Source organism: Vulpes lagopus, chromosome 10 (assembly GCF_018345385.1).
Source record: "Vulpes lagopus strain Blue_001 chromosome 10, ASM1834538v1, whole genome shotgun sequence".
NCBI classification, from domain to species: domain Eukaryota; kingdom Metazoa; phylum Chordata; class Mammalia; order Carnivora; family Canidae; genus Vulpes; species Vulpes lagopus.
Genome location: NC_054833.1, coordinates 113,441,064 through 113,459,359, shown reverse-complemented (window position 1 = coordinate 113,459,359; position 18,296 = coordinate 113,441,064). Strand labels below are relative to the sequence as shown.

The window sequence follows — 18,296 nt, the reverse complement described above, 5'->3', positions numbered from 1 at the left end:
CACACCTGTACCCACCCAGGGCCCTGAGCCCAGGGAGTCCCCTCGCAGGCGTGGGCACCCTGCGGGCCGCAGCTTGTGGGACTGCTGAGAACCCACAGGGGACAACCGGCCGTCTTCGAAACCGTAGGCCAGATTTTACCTTCTCAGAGGCTGGGCTCTTTGGAGGGAAACGGTCTTTGTATCCTTTTGGGTCACACTCAACGTTACCCTGAGTTTTGAAGTGGCTGGTATGAACACCAGCTTTTCTGCATCTCAAAATAATTATTTTTTGTCCGAACTAAAGTTATTTAGGACACTCTCTGTTCCGTGGGTTTCGATTCTAGACTCGCAACAGGGATTTAGTACACAAAAAAGAAGTGAATAAATAAGACTTCCAGAAAACTCCCTTGTCCAGGGTTTCCTTGATGAAAATAGTTGGAAATGCCTCCATTCAATAGGTTGGGATGAACTGACATTTAGTTCACAGATTAAATGGACAACCCTTTAAAACTATATTCCATCATCTCTCTGTCTCTCTCCTGACAAACATTTCTAAGACGCATTTGAAATCCACACTCAGGCACCTCATTAGCCAACACTTCACCCTTGGAGACCAGGGTACAAGGTATAGATTTTCAGTGATCTTTCGGAAGAAAGCTGTTGAGCTCAAGCACCTACACTGTCATGTGGATGACAGGCAAAAGAGAAAAGATGTACACAGCTCAACGGAAAAAAATAATAGAATTGAGCCTCATTTATAAAAAAAAAAAAAAAGGCAGAAAAGTCTTAATAAAGGACTATTTCATCTTGGAAAAAAAATTCTGAGCAAGGGAAGTATAAACAAAAGGGTTTTTTCTTTTTTTTTAAGGCAGAGAAAGGCACCAACCCAGATATGTTGACCTATCAGAAATGCCCATAAATTGATAAGAAAATAATTTTAAAACCAAACACCAAACAAAGAAATAATATAGGGGACTCTTAGGCACTGGGACAGGAGTCTCATACCCCTAAAATTCTTAAATGTAATTCACTTAACTGTCAAAAAGGAAAGAAAATGAACCAGCAATATTTACAAAAAAAAATATATATATATATAGACATATACAGACATCTCTAAAAGATCCACTGAGGTCCACATAAAATGTACGCAGTTGTGCGCTCACAGTGAGTTCTGAGAGCTGCAGGAGCTTTGCTCCCCTGGCACCGCGGCCCTGGGGCTGCACACGGCCTGTGGAAGGCGAGCATGACCACGCGGCCCGTGCACACCTGCACACGCCCTTGCACGCCCTTGCACACCCGCGCCCTGCTCCCCACGGCGCCCAGGCGGCCACGCAGCATGCACACACGAGCACGTCCTGTAGGGACATGCTGGGCATCGGCGGCGGCCCGCCTGCCTCTAAGAGGAAGGAGTACCTGATGGGACTGGAGGTGATGTCGGGGTCCCGGGCCGTCACCTGGCCGATCACGGAGTTGAGAGCCGCGTTCTCGTGGACCTCGAGGAGGTACGTCGGGGAGGAGAAGACCGGGGGCTCGTCAGCATCCTCCACGACGATCTTGACCGTCGCCGTGTCTTTGAAGGGCCCCCTGCTGCTGAAACGTGGGTCAACGTGGACGTTGGCGGCCTCTACCTTCAGCGTATAGGACTTTTTGGTCTCAAAGTCCAGAGGCTGTTAGGAAATGACAGAGATGAATGCCCCTCGCTAATGACCACAGCAGCAAGAACAAATGAGTCTAACGCTGATGGATGATAGTTGTGTGCATTTAAGGCCATTTGTGAGCCTTAATGGGATCACTCTGCATTCCCTCAGATTCGACCTGTAAATTTTACAGGCATTTATTGATATCTGTTTATTATACAAGCTCAGTGAATCTAATCTCCTATTGTTTTGTTTTGTTTTGCTCATTTCACTTGGAATTCACAAAATATTCACAGTCATGAATTGTGCCATCAAAATTTCACTTCAGAGTCATAATAAAATTTTACTAGTGGCGGCATGACCTGCATACCAATCAGCCAGTTAATCGGGCCTCTGCTGGTGGGAGATAAGGCGGCATCGAACACAATCTCTATCTGGGAAGAATATTTTATCATTTCCGCAACCGTGTGTGAAATGTAAGGAACTAGAAATAATCATTGTTTAGTCCAAGGAGACATTATAAAGCATCATTTAGCACTAATCCCAACAAAGAGGGTTTTCTGATTCCGCGTCGAAAAGCACCGCGGCTCCACTGATCATGTGGCTAAAATGAGGCTTCTTATTTTTCAGGGCGTTCTTCGAAGGTCTCTATTATACATTCTGGGCTATGAAGCAGGTGGGCATCTAAAGAAATATGTATACAGATGCAGGGTTCTCTGTGTGTATATTTAGAAGACGGGGCGGTGGGAGCGCCGCACGTATGGACTACCGGGGCCCGCCTTGCCTCCACCAGCCACTTAAGAGCAATTTGAAATGACCTCACTGCACCACTACTGACAACATTTCTGACATATTAATACCTCATCCCTTAAAAGCCCCCGAGACTTCAGCTAACGACCTACGTAAACAGATGCAGGTGGAAGCAAAGAGTTCCCCTCAAGACTCAGAAGCACCCCCCCCCCCAGCAGAACCCTTAAGGTGCAATTCTTGGCAACCCGTAAAACGCCACTTTTCAAGAATCAACGTCTGTCAAGGTTCGGAGAGACCCTTAGGCGGGCGCTGCAATTCCTGCTAAGAAACGGGACTTTCAATCTGCAATGCAGATTTTTAAAAACTAAATCGCAAGACAACCTGGCATCAGTGAACTCTTTCAGAGCCCCTGTACAAGCTTAAATATGTCTTCATATTTCAAAATTTGGGGTTGATTTTTCAACTTGAATTCAGTTCTAATGGGACTTGGCTTTCTGGGGAAATATTTTCTAGTAAACAAGGCAGATACTCACCTCCCCGTCTATTCTGAAATTACTAGGCACATGTACCCATGAATAGAGGATTCAACATCAGCATTTTCATAATTTGCCAATCACCCCTACTGTAACAATCCTGCAATTTCGAATTCTTCACAAACACTGTTAAGTATAGAAGATTATGTTCTGTTTATTTCTTAGCTCCGCATAATGACAATGTATCCACACACATGCCCGGGGTCCTCAGGATTTTATCAGACGAAAAAGAAGACCCACGGGTCGTAGAAATAGGACTCCCTACACATTGTTCTCTACAGTAAGACACATGGGTTTCTTGGTGTCAAAACATGTAGTATATAGTTCCATATTTATGAATAACAGTGAATCGAACTACAACACACGGCTAATTGCTTCAGTTTATAAAAGCACCTTATGGTAGCAAAGGATGGCAGTTAATAATAACAATAAAAATGACATTAGGAATCATTAACCAAGGAAAATGTGGCTCTGGGTTATTCAATAATTGACTCACGTATAATTATACTGTGCTCTGTTTTACACATGAGTTTTTAAATGCTTTGCAACTCTTAACCTAAACTCAAGCCGGGCAGGAAGCTGGTGTTCCTGTGCACAGACTCAAGGTAAAGGCGGCCATCTTCCCCCCTCAAAATCCACTTAAAACAATTGATTTTGCACACAAAAGTCTATCCAGAAAACTCAAGGTTCCCATTGCCACTATGTCTCCGATGGGGGATTTAAAGGGCATGAGCACTGGGAGCACGTTCCTGTGCGACACGACAGAGAGGACTAGACAGGAAGCTTGGAATCATGTGACTGCAATGCTGAGCCAAAGAGACCGGAGAATTGTTGGCTCCCGGTAGCCTGCTGTGCCATCTATCTTCTTATTCACGAACCAACAATTTATTTATTTTTTTTTATTTTTTTTTAATTTTATTTATTTATGATAGGCACACAGTGAGAGAGAGAGAGGCAGAGACATAGGCAGAGGGAGAAGCAGGCTCCATGCACCGGGAGCCCGACGGGGGATTCGATCCCGGGTCTCCAGGATCGCGCCCTGGGCCAAAGGCAGGCGCCAAACCGCTGCGCCACCCAGGGATCCCCACGAACCAACAATTTAATTGAAATTAACTGGTAGTATTTCATGGAAAAGATATGAAGAGTAATATTGAAAAAGATACTCATGATGAGGATAAGAGGGCACTTTCTTTTCTTTTTGAAGGACATTTTCCTTGCAAATGCCAGTGCCCATAAAATAATGAAACGCGTTCTACACATTTTTTAGGAATGTGTATGTCATGATGATAGATAAATATGGAAAATGCGGTGCAGAATTTTTCACATCTATCACAAAAGAAATGGCTGCTGGCAAAAGTAGATGCAAATCGCTGTACATTATCTGTTCTATTCATGGAGATAGTTCTTTCTCCGACGGGAAGCCCCACACCCAGGAGCAAGGCAAAAGGAGCCGCATTTACCATAACGCTCAGACTTTGGGCATGTGGTTTGGATCATGTGATGGAAGCAGGGTTGGCCCTGCCCTTCCCGCGCTAGAGCTGGCCAGAGCAGCCGAGGCAGACTGCGTCCTCTATCCTTGAGTTTACCGGGAAGCAGGGCCTGCAGGAAAAACTCCGGGGTCTTCGGTGTGGAGCTATTCTAGGAAGCAGGCGTGCAGGAAGGGGGGTAGTTATAGGAGAAGGATTAAAAGCCATTGGACTTGGGATCCCTGGGTGGTGCAGCGGTTTAGCGCCTGCCTTTGGCCCAGGGCGTGATCCTGGAGACCCGGGATCGAATCCCACGTCGGGCTCCCGGTGCATGGAGCCTGCTTCTCCCTCTGCCTGTGTCTCTGCCTCTCTCTCTCTCTCTCTCTCTCTCTCTCTCTCTCTCTGTGTGTGTGTGTGACTATCATAAATAAATTAAAAATTAAAAAAAAAAGCCATTGGACTTGCCACCACTGTGCGCAGCTGAGTCCTCCTCCTACTGGGAATCCTCTTAAGAACCTTAGAAAATATGCCTCCGAATAACGTCTTCGAATAATACAAATTCCCTTCCTATCTATGCCCCTCGTGGCTTGAAGTTCCTCTTCTGAGTGTTGACTTCCCTTTGTGACTGGAGCGCTCTGGCAAGGAACGGAGCAAATTCCGTTGGCTTAGGGAAGAACACTGGGACCAGATGAGGAGAGAGAAATAATGGGTGAGACGGGAAGCTGCCAACAGCCTGGTAACAGGCTGGCACAGCTTCAGCTGAAAAAGGAAGTGGGGCCAAGGGTATGAGGTGCAGAAAAGACTCGACTTTTTCACAGTTAAGGAAACTGAACGTCGGTCAGCCCTAAGATCATGTCAGGAAGGCTACCCAGCTCCTGCAAACTTCAAAACTCAAGTGTCATAAAGGTATTCGGAGGATGGACACACCCTTCCTCAGCTTACCTTTCTTAGCCTTATAATGCCATCCTGAGCCTGGGCGTCAGAAGTGATCTCAAAGAGTGCTGTGCCATCTCCGTCGATGATGTCGTAGGATGACTGTGCATTTTCACCAATGTCCTGATCGTTGGCCTTTACCCTCCCTATGGCAGTGCCAAGAACCACGTCTTCGGGTACTGAGAAGTGATACAGACCTTGGGAAAGGAAAGAAGCACTGAGCATCGCATACATTCCATTCAACCACTAATCCATTTAGCAAATACTTATCGGGCCCTTTTCTTTGCTCTGAGCACGCCTATCGATATCAAGAATACAGGGACGGAAAAGACAAAAGTATCCCTTTTGCTGCAAAATGTACAGTCCTTTACATGAATCAGAGACAAGGAGTTCCCAGAAGAAGAAGTGACCTCTCTTCGAGATTCTTCTGAGATATGAAGCTTATTCAATCATATGTTTACCAAACATACGTTTGGAGCAGTTATATCAAAGGTATTAGAAAGTCTACGTGGAATGTTCTGTCCCATTTGCTGTATAATCACATTGGCTGCCTGTGGGGATATTCATTGTTGCCCAACATAAAATATTAAGCTAATTTCAGCACAGAGAGATGCAATGTGCACCACACTGAAAGTCACTTTTGAAGTTACCTTTATATTTACAGACTTGTAGACCATTTTTGATAAAATCCAATTACTAAACTTCTGCTGTGCCCTGCAGCAAGCTGTTCAGACACATGAAACAGCCCTCCTGTTACTAAAGTCCTCATCGCTCTGAAGACCAGAAATCCTACCTCCAAAACTCTCTAGGCAAAACACAATTACAGTATACGCTATTCTCCCATGGGTCCAGTGAAACGTGTCTAATTAGTGGTATTAGTCCCATTTTTACTCAAACGGCTTTAGTTGGTGCATTGGTGTCACTCATTTCACGGGGGGGAGGGAGGCAACCATAACCCCTGGCCATCACCCCTTCAGTACACACCTGCCCTATATCTAACTGCCAAATCCCGCATTGCTTTGCCTGAGGCTTTTTTTCTGGACTTCAGAACCCATTTCACCCACCGCCTGTCAGGCCAGAACTACCAGAAAATGAATGTCCCCACAGAAGCAGCCCTCAATGACTCACACAACTTAGGAGGTAAAAATCCCAGGCTCCTCCCCTCTCTGATAGGGTAACATGGAGCTATTCCTTCTCTTTTGCTTACTCACAGGGTTTCAGAGTTTCCCCAACAGGATAAAGCTCCAGTTCCCCACCGTCCCGGCTGGCTTGATAATGCACATTTTTGGCTCTCTATCCTTCCCCCTCACACATCTCACCTCGCTACTGGCAAGTCTTGGGATCATCTCCAAGATAACCTACTTAATAATCAAATTCTTGTCTCAGTGCCTGTTTCTGGGGAACCCAAACTCCAGACAACCAGGAAGTTTCAGTCCCATGGCAACCAAAACAAGGGGAAAAAAAGATAAATATTCGATGAGCTATAAACCAAAAGCAAAAATTAAGTCTGGAGAACATTACCTAATTGTAGTTGGAACTCAATCACTGAGTCCCTTGGACAAACCAAGGCTCATTTTACCCGATCTAACAAGATTATTTCAGATGATGGGTGAGATTTTCTTGTAGCACTAACAGACTTTTATTTAATGATGAAATAAAAATGTCTCAGAATCATGAAATTATGGGACTGGGGAACAAACATGTTTTCCAAATAGTTTCACCGTAAGGTAGACACTGAAAATCCTCATGTCAAACACAAGTCTCCCAATTCTCTCGTAATTGGTATAATGATTCTATTTCCTTCAAACTTTATATCCCAGGTAAGGTCTGAGACGATCCCTCTAGGTATGCTTATTAAGTAAATAAGCCAGCAAGGGGCTTCACCTTACTGCTAGTCCTGCATCAGGGAGCCTTGGGAAGCCAAGCAAATGGAACGTTTATCCATTCCTATTCTGCTCACTCATCATCTCTATCAGTGTGATCACAGTTAATAGTTATTATCCCTAAGAAAGGGGACATTTTTGGAACTCACCTGCCACTGCTGAAGTGAAACAATCATTCTCTGAGAAAGAAGAGTTGCATACTAGAGCCTGAACTGTAATGGCCACTGAAAAGCAAATAAAAGAACCGAGGAAGGGACAGGAGAAATAGTGCTCCCCGTTCCAATAATTTGGTTAAAAAGGGTGGCCTTGTTACCTGATTTATGCATGGCCAGAAGTGAAAATTCTAAAATTACTGATGAAAATGAATCCTTCCTGTTCTTCCTACCCTGGAATTTCTTTCTGTAGATAAATCCTCAAAGATACCTCAAATGTGCCATTTTCAAGTCCTGCATATGTCTCCCCTTCCCCCTCCCTCCCTCTCCTTCCCTCTCCCTCTCTTCTCTCTTCAAAAACAGCCCCTCCTATGGCTTCCTTATCCCAGCAAAGAGCATCAGCCTGTATGTAACCTCTTAAGGCAGAAGTGTGATAACTCACTTCCTCAATTGAAAGATGCAACGTATCCTTGAATTTTTGGTAATCATTAACTCTTAAGTGTCTGTCACACCCGTATACTTTCTGCAGGTCCACTGAGCCCACCCTTGCTCGCAAGCTCTGATTTCACTTTTTACATGAAAGCTTATGAACATCCTTTAAGCGGCTGCAGTGTGGGGAACACGTTGGAAGAAGGGCGTCCAATTTCATTTTCTCCGATTGCCCTGGAATCCAACGTTATTACTTCCCCTACAATGTAAAACCTCTATGGCTTCCCAGTGACCTTAGGAAAAAGATCATGGTACTTAAAAGGGCCTACAAATCCAAGCCTAGCTAACCCCTGCCTAACCTGACCCTCTAGACTCCAATTATAGTAAGATTCTCTTAATTCTCATCTAGGGCCATGCATCCTTCTTCCACAGGGCTTTTCAACATCCTCTTCTTCCGGTTGCAGTGTCCACCCCCACGCTCCTGGTTTCACCTAGTTCCAGCCAATTCATATTCATCGTTCATATCTCAACTCAAGAGTCCCCGGGCCAGAAAGGTCCTCCCAAGTCATCTAAGTCAGATTATTTGGGTAAGTGTTCACAAGAAAGGGAACATGTACTGTGAGAGCACAAAAGAAGTTGGAAAATACTTATTTCCCTGATTCATGGATGGTGGATGCCTACAATTCTGTTGAGCTGCTTCTGAGGTAGAGCATGGCTTTCATAGGGATGAGTAAGGTCAGTGACCCCTGATGGCTGAAGGAGGAGTCTCAGGAAGTCCCAGGAAGGAGAACTGCTTGTTTTTGCAGCAAGTATCCTGGGTATCTGCTTCCCCCACCTCCAGCACTACAGATTTTGGTTTCCTTTATACGATGTATAGTAAATAGTTCCATTATTTACTATACATTTACACATTTACTATCTGGAAATTTTCCCAACTTCTTTGGAGTCTATAACGTGGGGATACATCTAATACCAAAAGGACAGGAGAGTTGTTTCATATCTATATATAAATTGGCATACCTTGCATACAGTAAGCATTCAATGACTGCTATGCGTTTTTTTTGGATGTGGCTGAAAATTAGAACGTAAGTTCAAATGAAAACATCAGACTTAGAGACTTGCACCCAGTGCAGGGAACTCACTTACTCTGGGCAAATTTTGGAGGATTATCATTAACGTCCGTAAGGGTCACTGTGAGTGTCGTGGTCCCAGACAGGCCCCCGGAGTGTCCACCCATATCCTTGGCTTGGATAACAACCAGGTACTCCTCCTTGGCTTCTCTGTCCATGTTGGGAAGGGCAGTTTTTATAATCGCTGAGGGCGAAAAATGGGAGAAGGACTTTCAGACAGACGGCTCTTTCGACACGAATGTGTGACTCTCTCTCACACACACACATACACGTGCACACGTCAAGTCCCCACTCAGATAATTTTATTTTCTTTTGCCTGTTAGCTGGTGTGCATCTGTGATGCCAACACTGAGAAAGATGTTAGTCACAGACATTAGTGGCTAACTTGCAAAAATACATTTTATAGTGTATAAAAAAAGAGAACTTGCAAAAATATACATTAGAAAGTAAACTGAATGGCATACTCTTGCCTACCAAATTAAAGTATAAATCATAACATAGCCTCATCTACCCAGGAAAACCCTGGAAGTGAAAGAATCTTACAATTTATCACAGACTCCAATTCCCCTACAAGAGGAGTAAATACATAAATAGCTTGAAGGCTCTGAGGTCAAAGATAAATTATTCTGAAGCTCACAAATACATCAGAGAGATGGAAGAAATAAATGCATTATTAGGATCAACTCAGATGAATAAAACACCAATCAGAATTAATACAGGCAAATGTCTAAATACTAAGGTGCTGTTCAGTCACACTTACATTTTAATTGTTATATTTTCTATATTGTAAAAGTAATAATTGAGGAGAAAAATGAAAGGACGGAGAGAAGAGAAAGGAGGTAAAACAAAATCATACAAAATAACATAATATTATCAGCACAAAAATGTTCGTGTTTTTTTCTTTTGCAGTATTTTCAGGGTTTCATCCATCTGCTTCTTTATGTGTTTCACCAGCAATTTATTATTCTTGTTAAAGACTCAAAATTTGGATACATACTTTTGAAGTTATTTTTAAAAAATTCTATTTAGCCCTCTCCCTACTCTCACATCTCTTGATAGATAAATTTTGCTAACATTTGGATGGGTACATTTCCAAAGCCATTACGGGGACATGCACACAAAGGTACATATGAACATTTAACCACAGACGTGGCCATGATATAGGCACTGCTCTACGACTCTCTTTTATCACAGAATGGAAATCTTTGAGTTTTTTTTTTTTTTTTTTTGGTCAGCATGTAGACATCCAACCCGTGACTTCCCACGGCTGTAGAATGTTCATTTGTGAATACGCTATCAGTAACTTAAGCTTTCCCATAACAATGGATATTGCAGTTATTTCAGTTTTCCCATTTCAAAGAACAACTTGATATTTTACAGCGATTATTTTTTCTGTGTCCTGCAGTTTTCCTTAACTCTTTCTCATAACACGCACCTCCCACCACCATATTGCCCATAACAAGAAGTATTGTGACCAACCAAAAAAATTCCTGTTAATTGAACGTGTGTTACATCTCTGGCCCAAATTAAAGACAACTGTCTGGATTGAAGATAATTCCCCCCTCACTGATAACCCCAGGGACATCAGAGTTGTTCATTTCAAATTGTAGATGAGCCACTCCCTTGGCCATTTCTGAGGCAATGCTGGCATCCCGGTTGGGGTTTCTTTTGTTCTGGTTTTGTTTTACTCTGATGCTCTAATTAAATCATCTGTCTGCAAAAGGTTTGCAAGGAGTTCAAATCCCTGAATCACTTGAGTAGCAGGCGGGGCACAAGGGTTCCTGGTGAAATCTAATCCACCCAGACAGTGGGCAGGCTGCAGGAAGAGCTGAGTTCCGACGTCCTTTATTACACCTTGACACCAGTTTTACATCTGAGATTCTCATTCTGGGAGCAATAACCAGATAACCCTGCTTGTTAGGAAATATCGATGGTAACATAATATCTTTCAGTCAAATGGCTTGTTTCAGTACTTGATCATATCAAAATATGACTCAATAGACCATACTTACAGGACTCTAAACAAAAACAGAGTTAAGAGAAAACAAAAAATATAATAATCATCCAGACTGAAAGTCCTGTGAGGGAAAACAAATGTGAGCAAAAACCAACAATAACAACAAAACCTCGTCATTAGCACGATGAGATGCCAATAGGGCTACTCTGCCATGGGTGTGTATTGCATTACTCAGAGCATCCTCATTATGGGCCCCATTCAACGAGGATTTGAAAATTGTTTTACTCCCGTGATATTTACAGGAGTGTTTGTAAAGTTTAGGCACCGTCACATTCCAAGGTCATCATGAATTAAAGCCATCCATTGGACTTTGGAATTTGGCACATAACATCTAATAATCAGAGGAAACTGATATAATTCCCCAAGGAGCGTAGCAGTTTTGTTTTGTTTTGTTTTCAAATAAGCAGATGGGTTGAAGTCTACACATGAGTCCTTTCAGGTTACTTCAGAGGAAGAATTTTTACAATTTCCTCAGACCCAAGAAAGTGTGATATGCATTATTCTCATCATTTAAAAAAAAATGTACTGTGAGAGGATTAGGTTTAAAAAAAGCAAAAAACAAAAACCTGTGATGTCTCTCAGACAACTTGGAATTAAAACAGCTCTGAGGCTCGGTTACATATCAGGGTTTAATGACTATGACTTATATCAAAATATGAGAGCAGCATTATGATGGACTTGATTAAATGGGACAAGAACAGCTCCACAGGTCTCATTACAGAAATATTTATGCTTTGCATCATCGAGGTCTACAGCTTCCTACTACCTAATATGCAAATCTGTTGACAGACTTGAGTCCCCTTATAATGCTGCTTCATACTGAAGTCAAGCAAGTTTGGTTTCTCATGTTATTCTCACACTGACTCGCTTTGTGACCACGGACAAGTTATTAAACTCATCATGACTCAACATCTTGCCCTGCCAAGTGGAAACAGTAACCAGGCTTCCACTGTGGGTATGCTAAGAGTGTGTGGGATAACTCAAAGTCCTTGGCATACGCTAGTTACTCAGCGATGCTATCTTCCTTCCCAACCAGAATTCATTTAATGTTTACCTGAATGATAGTTAGAGTGCTAAGAATTCTCCAATTGACCCTGCAGATGCAATTTCCAGCCTTTTCCACCTACTCTTGACATGGAAGAGTGACCTTTTAGGGACTGCCTTAATGAATTCTTCCTTCCTTCCTTCCTTCCTTCCTTCCTTCCTTCCTTCCTTCCTTCCTTCCTTCCTTCCTTCCTTCCTTCCTTTCTTTTTCTTTTTTCTTTCTTCGTATATTTATTCATTAGAGAGAGAGAGAGAGAGAGCAGGAATAGGGGAAGGGGCAAAGGCAGAGGGAGGGAGAGAACACCAAGCAGACTCCCCCCACCTGAGCAGGGAGCCTGACAAGGAGTTCAATCTCAAGACTCCCAGACCTTGAGCTGAGATGAAATCAAGAGTCGGACACTCGACTGACTGAGCCACCCAGGCACCCGTGAACTCCCTTACTTTCTGACTCTACATTAGACTCAACCAACATACATTACCCTAGAAGACTGTGAGGATGCAGCAGACTGAGGTTCTGGACTCCCCAGAGACCCCAGTCATATGTTCGGCCACCTTATGGTTAGGACCTTCAGATGTTGCTAGAGCAAAACTCTAGTGTCCACTAGCTACCCCAACCCCTTGTTCTCTCAGGCCTAGGGGTGATGATGGCACTTCTGCTGCTGCTAGCCCTGGGATGCATCTCTATCCATTGATGGTCTCTCTTAATCTGGCCAAGATTTGTCAATGGTTCCTTCATTAAACTCTCCTCAATGATCCTTTTCCTGCCAAGAACCTAAAAAATATAATTAGGATACTGGCTCACTATCTAAGGGTCAAACATGTTTCCAGCCTGTCATTCCTACATAGACATCTACAGTTCAAAGTCTTGAGTGCAATAACACATTCTTGCCCAAAGGACTTCTCCTGGACATGGCAGGGCAGGTATGTGCTTCCCCATCGGTAAAAAGAGAAGAACAGGTATCCAGTTAAGTGAAGTTGCTCATGACGACCCAGCTGGAAAGTTGCACATGGAACCCTTCACACTTTCTCTTTTCTTACACAACACTGGGTGTGGGTTTTCTGATTTCTAAGGGAAGCAAGAAGTCTCTCCAAGTTTTCTTTAGGGCACGCGGCGCACTTCGTTGGCTTCAGCGCAAACTGTATAATGAACAGCTCTTGCTTCCTGAGCTGCCTCTAGTCTCAACCTTACAACTAGCAATGACTCATTAGAAAATTCAAGTAAGAATTTCTGGAACATTTTCCCAGCTACCTTGTAGCCATAAAAGCAGGCTAGGAAAAAACTTCAAGTGCCCTTGGCCCTCCCATTTTTCTCGTCATGTCGGGGCATATGTATACATGCCACTAAAGTATTTTTTAAAATTCCTGTTCAAAGGCAGATCATTTCACCTGCGTAGACGGTGCAATACGATGATAAACTCCTGATACTGAAACTTAAAATTTCCTTAAAAGCTGCCTCTATTTCTTTCCTGAATTATTTGCTTTGGCTCACATGTTCTCCCATGCTTTAGGCTGTTTATTTTATAGAAAAAAAGAAAGAACTTCCTTACTTTAAAAGTATTGTTTGCTATCAAATACCACCTCGCACAGAGCAGAGCAGAAGATACCGTGTATTCTTCCTCTCGGATTCGAGAAGTCAAAAATTTTGACCTATGTAAAAAGTTACTGAAATCCTCAGTTAAATAGCATTTTTTATCCATTTCCAACATTCATTTTAAAACAGCAGACAGGAGATGCCTACACCCTTTCTGCTAAAATGAACCAACTTAAAACACCTTCGATGGTGCGGATTTTAAACAACTTCCCACTCCTCAAGACAAGAATTGTCTCTGTCTTTTTTCACCAAAGTGGTGAAGCAAAATTAACACTCATGTCTTCCCACATGATCATAGTTACACATTTTCAATGCCCAGTAATGTTCTTGGAAGCTTAAATATTATGTTTAAACTTCCATTATATCAGCTTGGCAACAAATTAGAGTTCTCAATTTTATGGCAAGCAGGATGACAAAATGCTTTCTTCTGGGGCAGTCAGCGAAACTCTCTGATGTAGGCATTTGATAAATAGCCTCACAAAAAAAGAAAATCAGCTTAGCTGATTAAACATGGTAATAATGTCAGGATTGACTTGGAGTTGATACAATTAAAAAATATTACATCTTTTGTCTTTGACATTTATAAATTTCCAACTCAGTAACGGTCCTAGTATTTATACTTAGATCCTCTCCGAGATACCCTTGGATAAATCATGGGGCATCCTTGGGACAAAGACTTTTCCTTGAAAATAGGATCCCCTAAAGTGTAAAAGAGAAGCAAAGCAAAGCAAAACAAAAGCATAGTTGGTGTTTAGGAGGATGAGCCTATTCTGCTGGCTTCTCAATACCGTTAACGGTAAATTCAGAAAGGGGAACATAAGCAATCATATTTTAGAAGAGTTTCCCTGGAACTTCATTTTGAAGATCTAATCTAATCAGAAATTTCATGAGAATGAATGAAAACAAATCATTCTCCATGAATTTAATTCAATGGGGGATTTTGAACTTGTCCGTGGAGAGTGGGGTGGGAGTGTGTAAGTTGGGAGGTGAACCCCAGTAGGATAACTAAGGAGGGAAAGAGGGAATTGACTGGTCCTGTAAATGGCATTCATTAACCTACTGTAAGTAGACTCTCCTGTATTTAAAAGACATGCTTTTGCCTTAACTTTATTCAATCAAATGGAGATTTCCCTGTTGCAGTAGTTTAAAATTTTAAGTCCTAGGCTGGCCTTAAGGTCGTCCTACGTGCTAAACAGCTGTTCCTTCTGTCTCATTATCCAGGGAGTACTTCTGATTAGAATCCAGTTTCAGTCGTCTCAAAAATTTAAAACTTGTAGGTGTGTGTGTGTGTGTGTGTGTGTGTGTGTGTGTGTGTTTACCATTGTCTTTGGTGTTATCATTTGAGAAGCATTTTGTATCCATCATGAAGACTTCTTTTTATAATTTCTGTGATATCACCAGATTGAGAGGCTTCACGAGAAAGGCAAGGAGCTGCTGATTAACTCCTTTGTCATTTTGAAGGCTGATTACTGTAATTCACTCTTTGCGGGTCTCCCAGATTGTGCTGTTCAAAGATTGCAGTTGATATAAAATGCTGTGCTAGACTCCGCTTTTGAATAAGACTTGTTGAACACATTATCCTAGTTATGAAACCACTAGCTTTGTCATTCCCCAAAACTCTTGCCAATTCAATGTGCAATTATCATTTTACTATCTGTGGAAAAAAAAGCCTCTCATTTATGAGATTAAATGATACAAATTCACCCAGGATAAATTCCTTTTCGGCACCATATATTGTACCCACAATTTCTGCTAACTGTGAGATTGGTACTATATGCTACCATGAATGAGGGGTAAAGAATATATTACCAGAAATGCCCAACTTATCCCTAAATAATAGCTTCTGTATAGTAACTGCAATAATGTCCAACTTGCACAGATATATTACAAAGGAGAAAGCAAATCGTCAGAAAACTCTTTAGCCTCTCTAGGGTTCAAAAATGTGCATTTCTCCTCCTTTGTGACTATAGCTTATGAGAGGCGATGATAGATAGATGGATGACAGATAGGTAAATAGAAAGAGACAAACAATGGTCTGGATTTGGAAAAACTAGATATCTCATAAATCTCTCATGCTTTTGTAAAATATTACAATGTGATTATAAAGCTGGTGACTTAAATGTACCAGGAACCAATCAGCTTATTTATACACTTTGATTTAGTATTTTTGAAACTAAGAACTTATTCTAAAGAAATTATAAATTTTCCTTTTTCCAGATACCTCAGATTTTTAGAGTAAGATGTTCCCTTTTTTCTATGATATTTTGAAAAAGCCAAGCAATTTAAACATGCAACAGTTGGGAAATATTAAATTAGTGTGAAGGTTACACAGATCAAAGGCATACAATGTTAAGCAGATGTTAAAAACTGTGCTATATAAATTCTGCAGCAACATAAAATGTTTATAACAACCCTTAAATTTGAAAAATAACATGAAATTATTATTCTATATTGTAATGTGCTTATAAAAATTTGGCAAAGAATATAAACAAAGATGACATGACATGTTTTTGTAAAGGAGTTGAAGGTTGCCCCTTCCCTCATATTTTTCAGCACTTTGTTATGGAAAGCATAGGACCGTACGTTTTAGAACATGAACTCTGAGGTTATGCAGATGAGAATTTATTTTGATCTGAGATTATCAGTCATGTGATCTTGGGTAAATCACTGAAACTTTCTGAGGCTTACTGACATTATATGTAAAATGTTATTAACTGCCAAACAACAGTTTAAAGTCAATATTATTATGTGAAAAGTAAAAGGCCAGATGTCTTCTTTATATTTATATATATATATATATATATAGCTATAAATACAGATGATACTTTCACAGATATATGTAAATATATATTTTATATTTATTTTACATATATTTACAAATATGTATACTTACAGATGTATATATGTACTTTTGTATTTATATTTTATAAGTATATACATATAAATGGGTATGTAAGTAAAATTTAGTTGTTAATTTAGTGGTAATAATTAAAAGAAACTCACCTTATTTTAAAAATTAGAAACAATGATATTCAGCGATGCTACAAAGTACGAACGTCCCTCATCAACTTCAAAATAATAGCAGCCCCACAGTGATTTCCAGGTGATAGACGAAATTTAGTTTTTGTATTCAAACCTCTGTACGATTTGTACACAAACTCATCTTACTACAACATTCTGCATAGCATATGCCCTTGAATCCCTAGATACTTACCTTATTTCAGATTCTTCCACAGACTGTAGCGCCTTCCCTATTCTGTGTGGATCATGCAACCTAGACCACCCTTGCCTTTTCCTGGACCTCTTAAAATCCCACTCATCCCTTCAGGCCCAGCTCTGATGTTTTAGAGGCTAATAAGCCTTCCCAGGTAGAACTAATTACTCTCTCCCTTTTGAGCTTTTCACCTTTGCTAGCCACTTTCTCACAGCATTTACTTTCATGTTTCTTCTTCATTTCATCACTTCCCCCATGATTTCAACCTGTTCTGATAGCAAATCACTGTAGACAGGAACCATGCCTCATTCTTTCTCACATGTGCAGAACCAAACACAATCTTCACACATAGTATGAACAAAAGTAGTAGAGAAGAAAACAATACAAAGTGGAAAAGAGAAGGTAGATGGGAGTGAGGAGGGAGGAAAAAGACAAATTAAAAGGGTAATTGGGGGCTTTTCTAGTTGTTTTGAGGGCTTAGCACCGGGCTATGGAAGAACTCAGTGTTAATAATTGTCATGTCTCGGTGACCAGAAACATTTAGGTCCATTAAAAAGTAGTAGAGGAAAGAAAGGTATCTGGATCAGCAAGAAAGAAGTCAAACTTTCACTGTTTGCAGACAACATGATACTGCATGCAGAAAATCCAAAAGACCAAAAAATTGTTAAACCTAATTCATGAATTCAGTAAAGTTGCAGGATATAAAATCAATATGCAGAAATCTGTTGCATTTCTATACACCAATAATGAAGCAGCAGAAAAAGAAATCAAGGAATTGATCCCATTCACAACTGCACCAAAACCAGTAAGATACCTAGGAATAAACCTAACCAAAGAGGTAAAAGTTCTGTACTCTGAAAACCATAAAACACTTATGAAAGAAATTGAAGAGGACATAGAGAAGTGGTAAAGCATTCCATACTCATGGGTTGCAAGACCAAATACTATTAAAATGTCTATATTATCTAAAGCAATATGTACTTTTAATGCAATCCCTATCAAAATACCACCAGCATTTTGCAGAGCTAAAAGACCTCAAATAGCCAAAGCAATTCTGAAGAAGAAAAACAAAACTAGAGATTTCAAGCTATATTACAAAGCGTAGTCATCAAGACAGTATGGTACTGGCACAAAAACAGACACTGAGCAATGGAACAGAATAGAGAACTGAGAATTGGACCCACAACTGTTTAGTCAACTAATCTTCAACAAAGCAGGAAAGAATATCCAATGGAAAAATGACAGTCTCTTCAACAATTGGTGTTGGGAAAATTAGACCAGTTTGTTACATATGCATTAAAATAAATTAAAAATGGGTAAAAGACCTAAATGTGAGACAGGAATCCATCAAAATCCTAGAGGAGAACACAGGCAGAAACCTTTTTGACCTTAGCCACAGCAACTTCTTACTAGACATATCACTGTAGGGTAGGAAAATAAAAGCAAAAATGAACTATTGGGACTTCATCAAAATAAAAAACTTCTGCACAGTGAAGGAAACAGCCGAACTAAAATTGAGAGAAGATATTTGCAAATGA

The 18,296-nt window shown here is 41.1% G+C and overlaps 1 protein-coding gene across 3 annotated transcripts in view; it reads right to left on the bottom strand.

Moving 5' to 3' along the window:
- CDH8 (cadherin 8) overlaps positions 1 to 18,296 on the bottom strand; it is a 362,680-nt gene that overhangs the window by 157,621 nt on the left and 186,763 nt on the right. For all 3 annotated transcript variants that reach the window (XM_041772883.1, XM_041772882.1, XM_041772884.1), the window contains 3 exons: positions 8,909 to 9,076; positions 5,308 to 5,495; positions 1,393 to 1,646 (listed from right to left, as the gene is read on the bottom strand). In XM_041772883.1, coding sequence (XP_041628817.1) covers positions 1,393 to 1,646; positions 5,308 to 5,495; positions 8,909 to 9,076 — 610 coding nt within the window. The remainder of the gene's footprint in view (positions 1 to 1,392; positions 1,647 to 5,307; positions 5,496 to 8,908; positions 9,077 to 18,296) is intronic.